General features: G+C 38.0%; 1 protein-coding gene across 8 annotated transcripts in view; it reads right to left on the minus strand.

Moving 5' to 3' along the window:
• Positions 1-425: 425 nt before the first annotated feature.
• Positions 426-19,467, minus strand: part of Apc (APC regulator of WNT signaling pathway) — a 123,207-nt gene continuing 104,165 nt past the window's right edge. For all 8 annotated transcript variants that reach the window (XM_019205096.2, XM_033767363.1, XM_033767365.1 and 5 more), the window contains 5 exons: positions 16,632-16,771; positions 15,980-16,057; positions 15,707-15,823; positions 13,518-13,732; positions 426-9,840 (listed from right to left, as the gene is read on the minus strand). In XM_019205096.2, coding sequence (XP_019060641.1) covers positions 3,276-9,840; positions 13,518-13,732; positions 15,707-15,823; positions 15,980-16,057; positions 16,632-16,771 — 7,115 coding nt within the window. In that variant the 3' untranslated portion in view covers positions 426-3,275. The remainder of the gene's footprint in view (positions 9,841-13,517; positions 13,733-15,706; positions 15,824-15,979; positions 16,058-16,631; positions 16,772-19,467) is intronic.

Consider the following 19,467-nt stretch of genomic DNA (forward strand, 5'->3'; position numbering starts at 1 on the left):
CAAAGTTCCATTTTATTACATATCCAAAGAAAATATTTATTGAAGCTACTGCCTTTTACAGTAACTAAATCAGAGGAAACATAAACTGATCTTTCAGACATATGTCTTCAGAAGTACTTTTTCATTCATGTCTGGTGTATGTTCCCTGTAGGCAGCTGAAATGGGCTATGAAATGGAATACCGAATAGCTCAATATTCAAGTCTTTCATGGCAGAGGAAGAATTTATTTGTTGGTAGATTTTTGGGGGTGGGGCAGGTACTGGGGATCGAACTCTGGCCCTTGTGCTTATAAGGCAGAGCCAAATCCCCACCTTATTTGCTGGAAGATTAAAGGTCCAGTTTTGTTTGTTTTGAGACAGGGTCTCACTACATAGTTGAGACTGACCGGAACTCACTATATAACCCAGGCTGGTCTCAATCTCATGGTGATCCTCTTGCGTCAGCCTCCCAAGTGCTGGGATTACAGGTGTGCGCCACCACGCCCAGCAAAGGTCCAGGTTTTGAACTGCTAGAGCCAAAGGCAATTATTCAAGGAACTTCATGGTAACTGAGGGTAATCATTTTCAAACTGTGGTCTTCAGATCAGCAGCAGCACATTTCAGCTTGTTACAAATGCCATTCTTGACCACCCCCCCCAAACCTACTCAAACTGTGGACCAGCTTTTTGCTTTTGTGATGAGGCCTTCCTGAGTTTCCCAGGCTGATCTTCTGCCTTAGAGTTTCCAGTAACTGGGATTACAGGTGTGCACTACTGTGCCTCGCTTTCAAGATGATTCAAATAAGTCTTCGTTGGAAAACCACTGAGCTGCAGTCCAAGCTAAATAGGGCATTGCACCTGCCACCTGGCAATGGCATCACAACTATTAACCAATTCCAGCACTGGGTTTAGTATGCATTTGTCCAAGCACACTCTGGGAGTACCTGGCCTATCATTCATGGCAGAACCCTGTGGACTTTCCAAAGTAGGACTGAGATTTGTCCATTTATTAATTCGCAGCCATCTCTCTTAACTAGAGGGTCTCAGCCAGCAACCCTTTCTTTGAGGAATTACACACACTGATTGGCCCTTCTCCCAGCAGTGGTGCCCACAGGAGATCGTCTTGGGGCACATGAAATGAACTCTTGTTTCATTTCAAATACTGATGTTTCTTCCTTTAATGTGAATTTAAGGAGATTTTTATTCTAATTAATACCCCATCTTCTTCCATAAAAATATCTGAAGTGGTTTATAAAAACATGCAGTAATTCAGACAAAATCATGACTGAAAGAAAATGATTATACATGTGTCTCTATTATTCATGGCAGCCTTGAAGAACAAAATAGAGTATTATTCACAATTTCAGATAAAAATTTGACAAAATTTAAAGGTAGATATATTCCAAAGATTAAGTACATGAGGTGTTTAAAAGTGGAGCACTGGAAAGAGTATAGGCTTTGGAGTAAAATGCCTTAGTTAAAATTACAGCACTTTAATTTCCAGGCATTTTAGCTTTAAAAATAATGAGCCCCATTACCTGCCAGTTATAAACACAAGCAAGCAATAGACAGTGAACTGTACGACTGACTTCAAGGGCACCAGGTAGGTGGGCAAACTCACATCTCATTTCCTTTTTCCAGTACCCCACATGGCTAGAAATCCGTTTCCATCTCCAAATGCAAGGTACATGAATTTTATCATTAAAAATAAAATTGTTATTTATCAACAAATATATGAGCACTTATCATCATGGTCACCCTCTGATCTTTTATGATAAATGTAAGACATAGCAGTAAGTAAAGGACCCTAAGTATTTTCTTTTATGAAGGACTTCCCCACAGCCATACCCATCAAAAATAAAATTTAAGATCCCTTTGATTATCTTAATGGTATTAAATCTATCTCTGAAGTTTCATATGATGGCAAAATACTGATTATACTTGGCTGCAAAAAATCTGCCCTAACATATGGGGTGATAAATGATGTTCATTTCAGATTCAGTAGCAACAGGGAGAAGATGAAGGGGAAAGCAGCTATGTTGTAGAGCTGAGAAGAGATTACTTCTACTTTCCAAAAAATCATTACATTTTCAAGTACAGAATTCTAGTAAGAAAAGGAAATACGCTGTGTGGGCTTGTTATGTTCACTGTTGAGGCTTGTGCTAGGCAGTCTAATATGCATATATTTTAACTGGGCTGTAATGGAGTAAGGAAAAAAAAACGTGGAAAAACATTAAATAGCAAGAAGTGCTAATCACATAAAGAAAAATTAATTTCAGTAATGGTTAAGTGCCAATAGTCTTCTTCAAATGTTTTTATTACAGTAAGAGGAAGAGGAATTTTTCTCTTAATGCATAGAATCTGAAGAAAAAATTCATATACGTTTTTAAAAGAGGCCCTTTTGACAATTATTAATACAAATGTGAAATAAGGTCCTTCCAACAAATACCAATTTCAGTAATAGTTTACATACAGCAATAATTTATTCTGAAATGTTCATTTAGTTTCTGTTGAGACACAAATCATGTCTCATTAATAAAAGAGCAGCCATCTCACCTCAAATACCAGAATATACAACAGTTACAGCATAGCAAAAACTCTACCTACTTTCAGATAAAATCTAGTTCAGGTAAAATAGTTTCATTCAATGTTTTACAGTTACACAGTTTTTTTTTTTTTTGAGCACAAAACAGTGTGAATTGTTACACTGTAGCTATCTCTATGCACATCATGTAACCACAGAACTGTTAATCATTACTTCTGAAATTGAACCATCAGTTTCATTCATGCAGTAAAGCAAAAGCAGGCTGGGTAAACTTATTCATCGGGAACCATATTACTGTGAATTTCACAGCCACATGATTAATTACGATGTTAGATAGATTCACAAGGACTACAACTCTTTTTTTTGCATAAATACCAATTTCTCCCTGATGTAAGTTTAGTTAGTTTATAATCTAGAAATGATTGATAACAGCAATATATATTTTCTATCTGTAGTGTTATTTTAAGACACACGATAATTAAAGGATGGGATGAATGCTACTTAAATACATGTAAAACGTACTGTACAAATATACTTGGCTTTACCATTTTTCCCCTAAATATCAAGAGTGCCTCCCAAAATATGACCAGTGAAGACAGTGTACTATCAAATATGGCTTCCAGAACAAAACCCCTCTAACAAGAATCAAACCTATTTACAAAACTGTTCAATCTTTTTAAGTTTTCATCTGAAAATTTCTTAGAGCAGTTGTAATTAACACCTAATTTTCTTAGTTTCATCCTTCCAGCTTTTTTAAACAGATGTTACAAGGTAAGACCCAGAGTGGCGCTTAGGACTTTGAGTTCCACTGGATTCCGTGCTGTCAGTTTTTGAATCTCGTTTCTTTGTGTTGGTATTTACCGGTGTTGGGATCTGAGATGGCCGGGCAGAAGTGCTATCTGCGCTGCTTTTCCTAGGGCTTGGATTGTAATTAAAAGGAGTCACTCGGGCAGCAACAGTCCCACTAGGTGAACTGTGCTTGCTGGAGCTGCTTGAACTGAATGGGGTACGTTCTGCTATAGAATTTTCACTAGTCTCTGCTGTGGGGACAGGATTACTTGGTCCTGATTTTGTCTCCGTTCCTTTTTGGTCTGGGGCATCCACCTGAATAAAGGAGTTCAGGGGGTTTTCCAAACCTGTGCTGTGCACAGGAGCACTGCCATTACCCACATTTTGTTTTCCCTGATTATCTTTTGAATCTTTAATGCTTAGATTTACCTTTTCTGAGACACCATCAATTACTGGGGGCGTATTACCTGTGGGAGATCTTCCAGATCTAGGGTTGTTAATAGGACAGTCCTCAATTCTCACCCAAACATCCTCTGTTTTAGAAACAGCAGGTGCCATTTGATAAATCAGGGTCTTTGATTCAGCACCATTTGTAGCACCTGAGGAAGTGATTGGCAAAGTATTTGTGGGAGAAAGTTCACTTTCTTTTATTTTTCTCCATGTTCCTTTCGTGGATACTTGGTTTTCTTTAGTTTGCTTGGTTCCTGAAATAGAGTATACATGTTTTTCATCCTCACTTTTGGCTTTTTCACTGGACTCTGATGAAGCTGAAAGAATTGAAGATGAACTTCCAGTTCTTCTCCAAGTGCTTACTCGAGGAAGGGATGATGAGTGTTTGCTGTGCTCACGTTTCCAGGTTCCTGACCTATTTATTGGAAGTCTGGAAGGACTTTCAGAATGGGACCGTGCTATGTCATGACGCTTTGTTGGCCTTCCATCATTAAACTCTACAGTGGGACTGAGATTAGGTGGAAGTTTTCGCCATCCACCAGCCTGAACAGATGAGTGTGTGGAGAGAGACATATCAGGGAGGGAAGGACTTAAAACTGGCGTTTGTGCCTGGGATCTAGTGGGAGAATCTGGTCTAGAAGATGGAGAAAGAGATTCAAATGAAGCAGATTCTTCCAGTTTTCTCCTCAGGGTTGGGCTTGGAGCTTCTTTGATGAAAGTAGACTGTCGTACTAAGACAGGTCTCTCTGATCTATCAGATTCACTTCCACTTGACTTAGCTGAAGACATTCGGGAAAGTTCCACCTTTTTATTGGATCCATTGCTATTACTCATCTGATTTAGTCCTTTAGAGGCAGACTCACTTCTGGTGATACTACTGGTATTCTTGGATAAACCTGTTTGTTTGGTAAGGTTTTGTTGGCTCATCTGCCTGCCTGGGGATGTGTATGACATTTTCCCAGAACCTGAAGACTTAGTTGAAACGGTACTGGGGGATGATGTCCTGGGCAGTTGAGATAATTTGTTAGGAGGACTTATTCCATTTCTACCAGGGGAAATGGAGTTTCGCCCTGGAGACTGCATAGGTCTGCTTAATGGTTGCTGAGCAGGCCTTGAAGGAGTGGAATCTCTAGATCCTGACCTAGAAGACCCTTTATTTGACCCACCTATTTGGGAAGTCTGTCTGGTAACAGGGCTTAACTCTGATTTCACTGATGGCTTGGCTCCTCTAGGAGAAGTGGTGGCTGTCTGAGCTTCACTAGGGCTTTTGGAGGCTGGAGTCTTCAAGGGTGGCCCCTTTTTAGAAACAGGACTTGTACTTGAGGAACTATTCCGCACTCCAGGAATATGAATCATTGTCCTACCTCGAGAGATTGAAGGCATATTTGTTTGAAGGGGGTGTTTCATTTGGCTTGAAATTTCTGAATTAGATCGAACTTTTCCAGTTATCAAACTTTTATAAACTTTTTTACCTCCTTTAATTCCTTTATTTTCAGATTCCATCTTTTTAGTTTCTAATGTACTTTTCTCCCCAGGTTTGAGAATTCGTGGACCTTTATTACTTGTGAAGGGTTTTTCTTCTTGATCAGGTGTAAGATGAAAAGGTGATCCCAGAGAGATTCCTGATTTCAGTGAAAGGATAGAATCTGAATCAGATGAAGCTTGCCTAGATAAGCAGGCAGCAGCAGCAGCTTGATGTAAACTACTCACTATGGAATTTGCACCTTCCTGAATAGCTTTCCAATCAAAATTTTCCGAATCAGGGGATAAACCATGTTCTGAATCTGGTCTTTGTATATCTTTCAAATCAAGTGTCAAATCTTCAGCTAATATGCCACCCATGTTTCTGGGACTGTGCTTTTCATTATCACCCTTGAGTCTCGAGGGCCTTTTCTTTTTTGGCATTGCAGAACTTATACACTCCTGCAAGAGGTCATCTTCAGAATCAATACTAAGAGAACTGAGAGAACTATTTCTTGAAAAACAAACAGGGGTATCTTCAACATGAAATGATTTAGGAGCATAACCTGATGCCTGAGGTTTACTTTGTTCTCCTTGTGAGTCAGGAGGCTCAGTCTCTTTGATGGATTCATTTTCTTTGTTGTTGTTTTCTTGGTCAATGTCACTGAGAGAACTCAGGGAGGAATTACGAGAAAAGCACACTGGAGTATTTTCAATGGCAAAATTCTGTAATTTTTCATCAGTTGCTGCCCCTCTATCTGGTATGTCTTTGGATGACTGGGGAAAAGTGGGTGGCTTTTGTGGTAAAGGTTTAGACTGACCTCGATTTACTGGATGTTTTGTAACAGCTTGTGATTTATTAGCTGATTGTTGGTTTGAGGTTAGTTCTGTGTGACTGGTAACTTTAGCTTCTGAGTCCTTATATTCTTTCCCCTTCCTCAATTCAGCCTTTTCCCTAGAAAGGTCAACATCATCATCATCAAAATCTAGAGAACTCAAAGAGTCATTTCGTGAAAAACAGTAAGGTGTTCCTTCAATGGGGGTGTAGTGATGAGGTGAATCAAAAGCAAAACTTCCTTTGACTCGATCTTCATTGTTTGGTAGCTTATCATTTATATCCTTGGAATTATTCTTCAAGTTCTGTTTCTTTGAATCTTTGTTGTCTGAGAAAGTTCGGTCAGCATTCAAACTATTTTTTGAGTCTGTATTCTTTCTTGCACGTGTCCTACATTCGGTATTTTGTGGCATAGGTTTTACTGGTGAAGTAGGTTTCTTTTTCTTACTATCTATTTGATTTTTGTTAGTTCCAGATGAAGACACAGATGCTTGTTGGACCTGGTCCATTATCTTTTTCACACGGAAAGGCTTGTGACTTTTTCCTTTGGGCATAGCAGAATTAATGCATTCTGCAAGAATATCACCTTCCTCTGTTTTATTGTCATCCAGTTCGGGCATAGTTATAGATGACGGTTTTCCTCTCTGAGCCTCATCTGTACTTCTGCCTTCTGTAGGAATGGTATCTCGTTTTTCAAATTCACTGGACTGTGTCCCTGCTCTAGCCCCTTCACCAGCAGCTAACTCATTTGGAGGAGATTCTATTGTTAGATCACTTAGTGACGTAGCTGTTGAAAAGTTTATAGGCGTCCCTTCTACGCAATATACCCGTGGCATATCGTCTCCTGGTGTGAAACTAACGTGTTTTTGTGTCTGCAGTCTGTTTTGTGATGGTAGAAGTTTGTAGACAGGTAGTTGACTTGGTTTCCTTGCAACAGGAGGAGGTAATTTTGAAGCAGTCTGGGCTAGCTTTTTGGCTTTGCGTGATGACTTTGTTGGCATGGCAGAAATAATACATTCTTCTAGTATTTCGATATCATCATCATCTGAATCATCTAACAGATCCTTTTCAGAATCAATGTGTTTTTCTGCCTCTTTTTCCTGGTTTTCATTTGATTCTTCAGGCTGCTCTGGTTCTGTTTCATTCCCATTGTCATTTTCCTGAACTGGAGGCATTATTCTTAACTCCACATCTTTCTGTATAAATGGTTCATCAAGGCTCAGGGCACTCAGGCTAGATGAACAAGAAAATCCATCTGGAGTACTTTCTGTGGCAAAATGTAATAAGGTATCAGCATCTGGAAGGACCTGGACCCTCTGAACAGCAGCATTCACAGCAGCTTGCTTAGGTCCACTTTCTCTCTTTTCAACAGGAGGCACTTTATTTTTAGGTACCTCTCGCTTACTTTGCACTGTTTGGGGAGGAGGTGGGGGAGTTTTACTTCTGCTTGGGGGCATGGTTTGTCCAGGGCTATCTGGAAGGTCACTGGGGCTTATAATGCCACTTACCATCCCACTGCATGGTTCACTCTGAACAGAGCTGGCTATGGAACGACTCTCAAAACTATCAAGTGAACTGACAGAAGTACATCTGCTAAACATGAGTGGAGTCTCCTGAACATAGTGCTCTGGTGGACTTTTGGGTGTCTGAGCACCACTTTTGGAGGGAGATTTTGCCCCTGAAGAAAATTCAACAGCTTTGTGCCTGGTTGATTCTGAAGATAAACCAGAAGCCTGGAGTCTGCTGGATTTGGTTCTAACATGCTGTGACGCTGTTGACACTTCATTTGCAGGATCTTCAGTTGCTCTAGTCACACTATTCTCTTTTATTTCTGCTATTTTCAGAGTATTAGCAGAATCTGCTTCTTGTGTTGTCTGATCACATCCTATTTCATCTTCAGCTGATGACAAAGATGATAAGGAACTACACCTTGAAAAACAAATTGGGGTGTCTTCTACACAGTAAGTCTGGATTGTTTCTTGGTTGATAGAGGGAACCTTGCAAGTGGTACCTTTTTGAGTCTGACCACTTATACTTTGTGCTGAATTTGGATGCAGCTGATTCTGCCTCTTGGCATTAGAGGAAGGTGTGGATGTATTCTCACTGCTTGACGAGATGTGTTCGGTTTTACAACTCTGTGCAGATGAACTCTTTGAGAATGAAAATGATGGTTTCTGTGAGGAAGAAACGTCAGTGGCATATTTTAAACTATAATCAATAGGCTGATCCACATGATGTTTTTCTTCATTATATTTTATGCTATAATTTGTTGGTCTCTCTTCTTCATGCTGTTCTTCCTCAGAGTAACGTTCGCTATAGTTGGTTGGCTTATCATCTTCATAGTCATCTTCCTGACACAAAGGCTGGTTTACGTTTTGGTTAATCCCATGAGTTGAACCCACTCGGTTTGCTTCAGAGCCATTAGTTCCCCTGGACCTGTATGGGGAAACACATTCCTGCTGTCCAAAATGTTGGAACTTGAGGTGCTTATCATCAGTGCTCTCAGCATATACAGGGTAAGTGGTATTTTGACTCCTTGATTGTCTTTGTTCACTTTGTTTTAGTTCATCTTCGATTACGTGTTTGGGTCTTGCCCATCTTTCATTCTGTGAAGGACTCTGTCTTCCAGAGTTCAGCTGCTCATCTGAGTATTTAAGGCTATAATTTATTGGTGTGTCTAGCTCTCCATCATTATCATCCATGTGATTTGCACTATGTATTTTATGGGCTAGGTCAGCTGGATATTGACCGTAACTGCAAAATTTACTTTCATCATCTTCAGAATATGATTCAATTGAGGGTTTCATTTGACCTCTTTTACCATAACCATCACTACTACTGACACTATTTAAACTATCATTTGAAGATCTCTTATATTCCAGATTGGTATAAGGCATAGAACATGTCCTATTTGAATTTTCTGACTTAGTGAAATTGTATGTGTTTGAATGTGTGTGGGCAGCAGAGCTTCTTCGTATTGCATTCCTTTCGTCTGTAACACAGTGTAATTCCGTGGTGGAACCAGAATTCCTATCTTCTTGGGAGGTATGAATGGCCGATACTTCTTCCATAACTTTGGCAATCTGAACTGCAGTGGTAGACATCTGCAAACTTCGTTTTGAAGAGGTTCCTGGGTTTTCTGTTGCTGGATGGTAGCTGCTTAGGCCAATCCCTCGTTCTCTCTCCAAACTTCTGTCTTTTTCAGAACGAGAACTATCTAAAGTTCCCCTTGAGGAAGAGGAGCTGGGCAATACAGTAGTATTCAAGTATGGAGAAAGAACAGTCATGTTTCCAGTATTAAAACTGTCTGACCTATTATCATCATGTCGATTAGAATCAAAAACATAGTCACCATAAAGACTTTGCTTGTGTCTCTGCTTACTACGATGAGATGCCTTGGGACTTAAACTGTCAATATTGTCAAAAGTTTCTGATAAATGCTGGGCATCTAATTCTGCTTCTAGGGCTTTTTGTTTTCTAACATGAAGAGATGGCAAGCTTGAACCAGGAGACATAATATTGGCATCTTTATACTTTGCTGGTCTATTTGCCATGAGATTCCTTAAAGCTGCAGCGCTTCCCATAGCAATCATTTTGTGCTTTGAATGAATGAGGTTCTTGAGCATGCTGACTGCCCCCATGTCCCATAATGCTTCCTGGTCTTTAGGGTTTCTTGCTGAGAGATTCCACAAAGTTCCACATGCATTACTGACTATTGTTAAACTGTGAGATTTTAAGTGTTGTAATAAAGTTTGTAAGCAGTTGTTATCCCTTAGGATTTGCCTAGAATAAAAACAAGACATCACAAATTAAGGTAAAAAATCTGTATCAATACAAATAAGAGAATAGAAAGCAAACTTAAATCTAAAGATTAATAGGAAATTTAATAGGTATAATACTGTACCAATTAACCTATACGTTCCAAGCATCCGCATCTCTTTTTATTCTTTCGTACATTTGTTTTAAATTACAGATATTCCTTGTTTAAGGACCTATTTACCACCCAGGGGTGCTGTTAAGACTTATGACCCCACCACTTGGACTTACCTGTCTTTTTTTGTACAGTTCTGCACATCTTGTTGATAGAGCCTCAGTGTCTTTTTATACAGTATACCTTTATACAGTATTGTAATTTTTGCTGATTGTAGAGTACAGTGCTATAGTTTCATGTTATGTTATATATTATAGCACTGCATGTAAGAGTTATGCAAATAAAAGCAAAGTCATCAAACTGGAGTTTCCTGTGACCATTTCCTTGTTCTGCATATTGTAATGTACACACTATATACAATTCCTCACTAGTGGCCAGCTCAACAACCTGGTAGAAGGACTGTAACTCAGTTGTTAAACAAGGAATGTCTGTACTTATTTGTCAGACTAAAAGAAGAAAAAGTGTTATTTTTTTTCCATCTATGCTATACTTCCTATTCTGAACCAGTATCTTAAAAAAAATTTGGAGGGCAGATATATTTATTTACATGGCAACTGTTTCTCAATTTAAGAATTGTAAGTATATCATAAAACTGTTAAATGGGAACTGGATAGTAATTTAATCTACAGATGCTTGTCACAGTGTGGATTGCTGAGATATCTTGGAAGAGACAAAGAGACTCACTGAGATAGCCTTAAGAACTCAGGGAGCTTACTGTATACTCTTATACCAGCATACTTACTTTCTAGAATTATCTCTATGTCTCTGGCATTATTTTGTGATATTGCCATCTCCTTTACAAGTATTCTCTGACAGTGTGTACAGTCACTACTTTTTTTTCTTTTGAGACAGGGTCTTGCTCTGTTTATAGCTCAGACTGGCCTTGAACTCACTGTGTAGCCCAGGAAGGCTTCAAAATCCTGCCTCAGCTTCCCAAGTGCGGGGAGTTGTTAAACATAATATAAATTAAAGATTTTTAAGATATTTAAAACATATAAATACAGGGCTAAGAATCAATATAATGAACTATGGTACTGGTAAAAGCTATACCAGTTTGTTTAATGCACAGCAAATTGAGCCTTAATGATAGCATATTCTGCTTTAGTGGGTTCTAAAATTGACTGGCAAGAGTGTACAATAAGCTCTAATATAGTGGTCTTCCCAGTAGTCCAGAAGTCAACTGATTCCTTATTGAGTTTAAGATATCTTTGCGTAGCAGAAAGGGATGTAAAGCCTGTAGTCTGTGCATCAAAAACTTTTTTTCTTTCTCCATAAAACTGAGGATAAAACCCAGGGCTTTAGTGCTGAGATGTATTCCCACCCCTTTAAATTTTCTATTTTGAGACAAGGTCACACTAAATCACCAGGTCCCTTAGACTAAGCTGGAATTTATGATCCTCTTGCTTCAGCCTCCCAGAGTGCTGGGATTATAGACGTGTGCCACCATGCTTGAAAAAGATGTTTACTTATATTCCTACAGGCCCATTTACTAAAAGAAACTCATGTTCTTTTGGAAAATCAGAGGAACAGTACTGGATAAATTAAATTAATAAGTGTGAAAGATACTCATTTTTTTAAACCGGGTGTGGTGGTGCATGCCTGTAATCCCAGCACTCTGGAGGCTGAGGCAGGAGGATCGCTGTGAATTTGAGAACAGCCTGGGCTACACAGTGAGTTCCAGGTCAATCTCAACTATACAGTGAGAACCTGTCTCAAAAACCAAACAAACAAACAAAAAAGATAATCATTTTTCTTTTTTTTGACAGAATACAGACTCCAAGTTTTAAAAATGTGTGATCTGACCAGGAAGTGATCTCTTGGATTCAACAGATCTAGGCACTTAGATGACTGACTGGTGGTTAAATATGGTTACTGATGTTAAGACTTACTACAAAAATGTGCATGAGTCACGTTCAATTTTTTGCTTTGTTTTGAAATTAAGGGGCTGGGGATGTACCTTAGTGGTACAACACCTGCTTGGCAAGTAGGAGGTCCTAAATTTGATTCCCAGTACCCCCCAAATTCTTATATTCGAAAGATGCAAATCAAAACAATGCTGATATTCCATCTCATTACAGAAAAAATGTGTTATCAAGAAATCAACCAATAACAAATGCCGGAGGGGTTGTGGGGGAAAAGGAAACCTTCTTTCTCTACTGTTGGTAGGAGTGTAGACTGGTGCAACTACTGTGGAAATCAGTGTGGACATTGTTCAACGAACTAAAACGGGAGGTACCATTTGACACAGCTATTCCTTTTTTTCTTTGGTTTTTTTTGAGACAGGGTCTCACTGTGTAGGTGAGATTGACCTGGAACTCACTATGTAGCACAGGCTGGTCTCGAACTCATAGGGATCCTCCTGCCTGAGCCTCCCAAGTGTGCTGGAATTACAGGCATGGGCAACCATGCCCGGCTCACAGCTATTCCTCTTATTGTTATCTTTTCTAAAGAATTAAAAGTATCATACCAGGAGTGATATATGCACACCCATATTTACAGTGGCACAATCTGTACTAGCTAGATCTTGGAAACAGCCCAAATGCTCATCAACTGATGAATGGATAAAGAAGATGTGGTCTTTCTTTCTTTCTTTCTTTCTTTCTTTCTTTCTTTCTTTCTTTCTTTCTTTCTTTTTCTTTTTGGTTTTTTGAGACAGGGTCTCACTGTGTAGTTGAGACTGATTTGGAATTCCTTGTGTAGCCCAGGCTAGTCTTGAATTCACAGCAATCCTCCTGCCTCAGCCTCCCAAGTGCTGAGATTACAGGCGTGCGCCACCACACCCAGCTGAGATGTGGTTTTTGTATACAGTAGAATACTACTCTGTCTAAAGAAGGATGAACTTGAGACATTTATAGTTAAATGGATGCACTTTGAGACCATACTCAAGTGAAATAAATCAAACACATGCTTAAATATTATATTGCTTTCCTGGTGTGAGAAACCAAAAGTGGAAATACGGACTAAAATGTACAATAGACATTGGGAATTGGGAAGAAAATGTTCATATGAGAAGGGGAACAAGGGAGGGGAAAGGGGAAAGTAAAAAAGGCAAGGAAAAAAAATCTAAGGAAAAAATGGAAACAAGGACTTTGTACATGGGGGGGGCAGAGGAAATAAAAAGCACAATACAACATGTACCAGTACAAATTCCCTATGATAAAATGTTATCATTATATACATCTAAAATGTACCAATAAATGCTTTGCTAAAAAAAAAGTAAAATTAAGTCATATATGCCATGCTAATAAACAAGAAGGGATTTTGTTCTAATATCTGTGACTTTTTTTTCTTCCACATATAGGCTATATCTCTCAAGTATCATTTGCTCATTTCTGGCTTATGATACTATAAACCTTATTAGAATAAACACACTAATGAGTTTAACTAGGAAAAATTGTCTTTTCACTGTAGTAAATGTATTTTGGGCTAGAACTTTCATAATTAAAAGAACACTGTTATAATTAGGTCTTTTTGAAGAAATTAATTCTACTTTAATTAATTTTAAAGTAATATAAAACTCTGTATGTACCTGTGGTCCTCGTTTGTAGCTATCAAGCTGGACACATTCCGTAATATCCCACCTCCACTTTCAATGATGGCTAAAGTGTTTGTCTGGCTCCGGTAAGTCAGAGTGCCAACCAAAAATGCAAGTGCACCATCTACAGCACATATATCAGCTTTATTCTCAGTGCAATGTGCTGACAAATTCCATAAGGCACTCAATACGCTTTTGAGGGTTGATTCCTATTAAGAAACAGAATATGTGATATCTGATTAGTTAGAATTAGTTTCTCATAATTTGTTTATGTCTTCTGAATGAAAGTTAAGAACTTAGGTAGTACACATATACATATCTTGTCACATCAGTAGATACAGTATTTTATTGTATTAAAAACCTTCCTCTCTCTCCCTCTCTCTCCCTCTCTCCCCCTAACCACCCACCCACCACCCACCTACCTACGTATAAATAAATGAAAAGTAACAGTATGTCTGGGTGCGTAGTACACACTGTAATCCCAGCACTCTGGAATTCCTGAGGCAGGAGGATCACAAGTTCAGGTCCAGCCTATGCAACTTAGTGAGACTCTGTCTCAAAATAAAAAATAGGATGGGGTCTGGGGATTTAGCTCAGTGATGCAGATGCCTGTTTTGCAAGCATAAGGTCCTGAGTTTAATCTGCAGTACCAAAAATAAAAAATAGAATGGGGATATAGCTCAGTGCAAAGACCTTGGGTTCAACTCCCAGTACCAAAAAAAAAAAAGCAAAACATCAAAAAACCAAAGTAATTACAAAAAGCCAGAGATACCTAATACATAATATCTTAGTAAACGGCCAGATAGTAATTGCCATAGTTAAAAATATTTGCTCACAATTTGCCATGACCCCGGTGACAGTCTTTCTCTTTTGTGGCATTGGCGATTGAATTCCAGGTCCTTGTCTGTGCTAGGGAACTGCTTTACCACTGAGCTACATCCCGGGTCTTATTTTATTCTGAGATGGGGTTTTACTTTTCACCAAGTTTCCTAGGCTGGTCTTGAACTTGCAAATTCTCCTATCTCAGCCTCCTGAGTAGGTGGGATTTATAGGAATATAACATAAGGCCAAGCTCATATTTTTCTTCTATTATTAAATTTCAGGGCTGGGGATTTCACTCAGTGGCACCAAGCCTGCCTCTCAACCACAAGGTTCTGAGTTTGATCCCTGGTTAATAGAAAAACAAATTTTTTTTCAAAAGTTTTCTAGGTATAATGTAATATATTTCACCAGAAATATAACTAAATAATGAAAGAAAAAAACCTTTGTGTTCCTGAAAAGGATAGTTTTGAAGAAGAAAATGTAGATTGTGCCAGGACTGGTGGTGTGTGAGCTTCACTCAAGCCTACCAGTTGGAGACCAGCCTGGGCAACGTCATGATACTTCATGTCAAAAAAAAAGAGAAAAAAAAAAAAAAAAAAAAAAAAAAAAAAGAAAAAAAAAATGGGGCTGGGGATTTAGCTCAGTGGTGCCACTGCCTGCCTCCCAAGTGCAAGGTCCTGAGTTCATTTCCCAGTACCCCCCCGGCCCCACAAAGAAGAAAATGCAGGCTGTGGGTCTTGGACTGGTTGGAGAAAGTGGAGTAAGATAAGTAAGATAAGTTGCTTGATCCCTCTCAGATTAAGTTTTTTAAAATTTTAAATTGGCTAAGTTTCTGAAGTAGACATCCCACTGGAGATACTTGCTTCTGTAAATAATTCATTATTTAGGGATTCCTCACTTTTGGATCTGATTATCTCTTAATAAAATGACCATCAAACTTTTGAGGACTTTGAGAGAGCTCAAAAGGTAACATACCAGATTCTTCATCGTGAGTGATTTTGTCCTCCCTCCCTCCCTCCCAGGGGACATATGGCGATTTCTGGAAATATTTCTGATTGTCACAACCGGGAGAAGGGTGTACTGGCAGCTAGTGAAGCTGCTGAATATCCTAAAATGCACAGGTCGGTCCCACAGAAGAGAGAACAAGGTCTAAAATATTTATAGTGTTGAGGCTGAGAAACCCTGACTAAGCCACCTTGTACAGTTTTCCCCTTCATACTTTAGGGGTTTGGACTAAAACAATGGACTGGTGAGATAAACAGATCAGAAATTCAGGTATCCTTGGATGGATGAAGGCAGCAAGAAAAAGTAGCTAGCTGACCATGGATTCATATTTCAATACTAAACATTTTCAAAGGTACCTTTTTAACTTCCAAAGCACATTCCATCAGTGCTTTCACACTTCCAACTTCCCTCAATGTCTTTTTACTGTTTACATCTGCTCGCCAGGACAAATTCCTCAAAACACTTGCAATAACCTGCAGATGAACCAAATATATAATTAATTTGTATATTATCATCTTGGGCATGGACTCAAGTCTGAATACAAAATTCATTTATATTTATATTCATTTATAAACCAGGTCATTAGCCTGCTAATATCCAAGAAAAAAACATCTGACATTCTGTAGTACCTGTTGTAAGTCTTCACTTTCAGATTTTAGTTGGGCCACAAGCGCTCGCATGCAGCCCTTCATAGAACAGAGTGTAGCCTGTAGAATGAGATATGCAACAGTGTCATCAACAAGACAACCTGGAGCTGTGATTTGGTTCTGGACACTAAACTTCAAATTTAATTTTTACTGTTTCATCTTAATCATAACTGATGTTTTTCACCCATCAACAATCCAGAATAAGATTACATAAATAATGGAAAATATTCTCCTAAATTTTTTGTTATCTGTTCCTCCCTTTCCAAACTAGAAAAAGAAAGTGAATGTGATAAAAAATGATAAGGAATTTAATATAAGGTTTTTCATCTGGATGGAATCAATATGTGTATAACACTTGTCTCAGTTATCAGGATTTTCAGATTTCTGCTCTCATTCCTAGGAATTTTTAATGCAATTATATACATTTCATATTGTTCCACATGTGAATGAGTCTTGTCTTTATTTATGCGTAAGACAACCAAACGAATAAGGATATGCAGTAGGTGTGAAGTATAGGTTTATTTATACTCATTGTTTAATTAGGAGGGTGACGAAAGAAAATCAGTGAAGAGTAGTTAGGAAACTTAATTCATACTTGAGCTACCTTAAGAAACAGATCTTATAAAAAACATACCTTGTTGGCAACATCTCCGAAAGTCAAGTTTGTTAAAGCCATTCCAGCATATCGTCTTAAAGTAATACTGTAGTGGTCATTAGTAAGCCCATACATTTCACAGTCCACTTGCAATAATTCTGCAATGGCCTGTAGTCCCCCTAATTTAAAAAGGGCAAAAGGAAAAGACAATAAGCTAAAGTAAAATAAATTTTAGTTGGTAACTTAAGTAGTAGGAAAAGATCTCAAAGCATGACAATATATGGTTTAAATTTGCCTTTAGAATTACAAACCACAAACACTGAAAGGACTTTTCTGTAATATATTTATAAAGTACAAATTATAACTATACCATATTCTGCCTGTTTTTCCACCCTCCAGCCTCTTGCTTCACTGAATGAAATGAGTATTATTTTCCATTTATTGCATATACATTACATTTTGCCAATAATGAAGAAGGCTATTTTCTAACATTAGGTCTTCCTAAATGTAAACAAAAAAGGCAATTTATTTTTACTACAGGGCTTTATAAACACTCTTCATTGTCACACAGTATGGCCTAATTATTTCAGCATTTTCTTACTGATCAAACAATACTCTTAGGAATAATGAAATTGTAAATGAAACTGCATAAAGCAAAGCTTACTTTTTCACAAAACATTTATCTGTTCAACTTATTACTAAATTCTATAAAGCTACTTATTTGTGCATGTGTTTTTAGTTTCTTACTTTTCTTTGATAGTATCAAATACCAAAGGTATGAGGATTTAGTATTTTCTTTCTATTCTTGCCAGGGAGAATGCTCAACAATGCCCACAGTGGTCAACATTAGAAATGTAAAGAGGAAAACAAAGGGAAAAGAAAGGGAAGGACAAAAACGGGTTAAAAAAAGTGAAGCAAAATGGTGGAGTGAACAAAGAAAGACAAAAATGCATATGGCACTATAAAATATTATCATCATTAAACATTAATCATCATGGGACTTAGGATACGGTTTTGTTATAGAGAAGTGGCTGAGACAGAAACAAAGGTGACTATAGACAGGTAATTCTTGGACACTAAGCCTACACATGTTATTAATCGGAAAGAGGACAGAACATCAATATTTTTATAAATGATCTAGAAGGATCAGCATATAGAAGATCCTGCAAGTTTGCAAAAACAAATTTCCATCTTGGGGCAAGAAATCCAGGCCAAGTGATATAGCTGTGATTAATGCAAATCTTTATGACTAGAAGAAATGACAACTTTGAATGTCAATAACTAAACATTCATTTGTTTAAAGAAAATCCAGACCATATTTACGACTTCTTGCATCCACTTGTGACAGTAGAAAACATGTAGGTAGTGAACCAAAACAAATCACTGTCTTTATGGAGCTTACAAAGTAGAGCAAAGAGAGACACTGAAAAACTAATTTAAGTGTGATGGAGTGTATCAAGCACAGGGTTAGAAAATAGATGGTCTTAACTTAGATCTGGGGTAGAAGCAGATCCTAAGAAAAAGAATCAGAAAATAATGTTTAAGGTAAGAGTTAAAGGATGAATGAATATTTAACAATTTTGGGGCAAGGATAAGAATTCTAGAACTAGTATGTGCAAGGGCCTCTGGGCTTGAGATATAGAGAAACAAGGAGAGGGCCACAGATGAGGCTATAAAAATGGGTAGATATCAGACCACGTAAGACTTTGTTTTCCATTAAGAATTTTAGGCAGAGGAAAGAAATAATTAGATGCACATTCTAAATAGACTATTACGGCTGCAATGAGTAGCAGGGATTATTATTGGAAACAGCGAGAGAGAGGGAGGGAGAGAGAGAGAGAGAGGAGGTAAGACAAGTACAGCAGAATAAGTGAGATAACAGTGGGTTGGTCTGGGGATGAAAAGAATAGCAATATGAGATAAAATTAAGAAGCAGAACAAAAGCATTCAGTTACTAGGTGTAGTGAAGTAGGGGAGAGTCAGGGATGATTTCTTAAAACGTTATTTTGAATTCCTGGATTGATTAGGATGCCAAAAGGAATTCTGGAAGGGAGATCTGAAAATAAAGAAGTAACAAATTCAGTTTGTGACAGGTGAGCTAGAAGTGTCTGAAATACCATATAAGGAAGATGTCAGATAAGGAGTGTGATATGTCTAAAACTCAGGAAGGAGAACTTGGATTGAGATGTGTAAAACACTAACTGAATACTAACGCTAGCAGGTAAATGAAGCTTTGGGAGTGAATGATACTAAGCAAGATGGAGAGACTGCCTAAGGCAAAGAAAGCCTCAAGGAAAGCTACTGTTTTATACTTGCGTAAAGGGGAAGGAGCCAGTAAAACAACTGAAAATTTTGACACAGGATATTGACATGGGAGTTACTGCAGAACTGAAGACTGTTATTTAGAATACTGATGATATCCTCAAACTGTTGAATTTTATGAAGCAGAGTATCAATGCTGAAATAAAACAAACCACTTTGTTTCTGCATAAAATTCTGCCTGGTGTAACAATATCTGGAATGCTTAAGGAAGGTAAGATGCATCCTCAAAACAGCATGTAATTGTCAAAGGAGTTGAATACTCTTGTGTGGAAAGACTAAAAAGTTTAGAAGTTTACTCTGAGAAGAGATTTGAGAAGGATATAGTAGATGTCAATAAAACCATGAAGAACATGGCTAATGAAAAAAAGAATATTCAGTAAATTTTGGAGTATCAGAAGGAATCCTTTAAAATTTCAGGTAAATGGCAGGGGATTTAGCTCAATGGTTCTGCTGCCTGCCTTACAAGGGCAAGGACCCAAGTTCAATCCCTGGTACCAAAAATTTAAAAAAAAAAAAAAAAAAAAAAAAAAAAAAAAAAAAAAAATTAAGGAAA

Source organism: Fukomys damarensis, unplaced genomic scaffold, assembly GCF_012274545.1.
Source record: "Fukomys damarensis isolate Sample0158 unplaced genomic scaffold, DMR_v1.0_HiC HiC_scaffold_3, whole genome shotgun sequence".
In the NCBI taxonomy this organism is placed as follows: domain Eukaryota; kingdom Metazoa; phylum Chordata; class Mammalia; order Rodentia; family Bathyergidae; genus Fukomys; species Fukomys damarensis.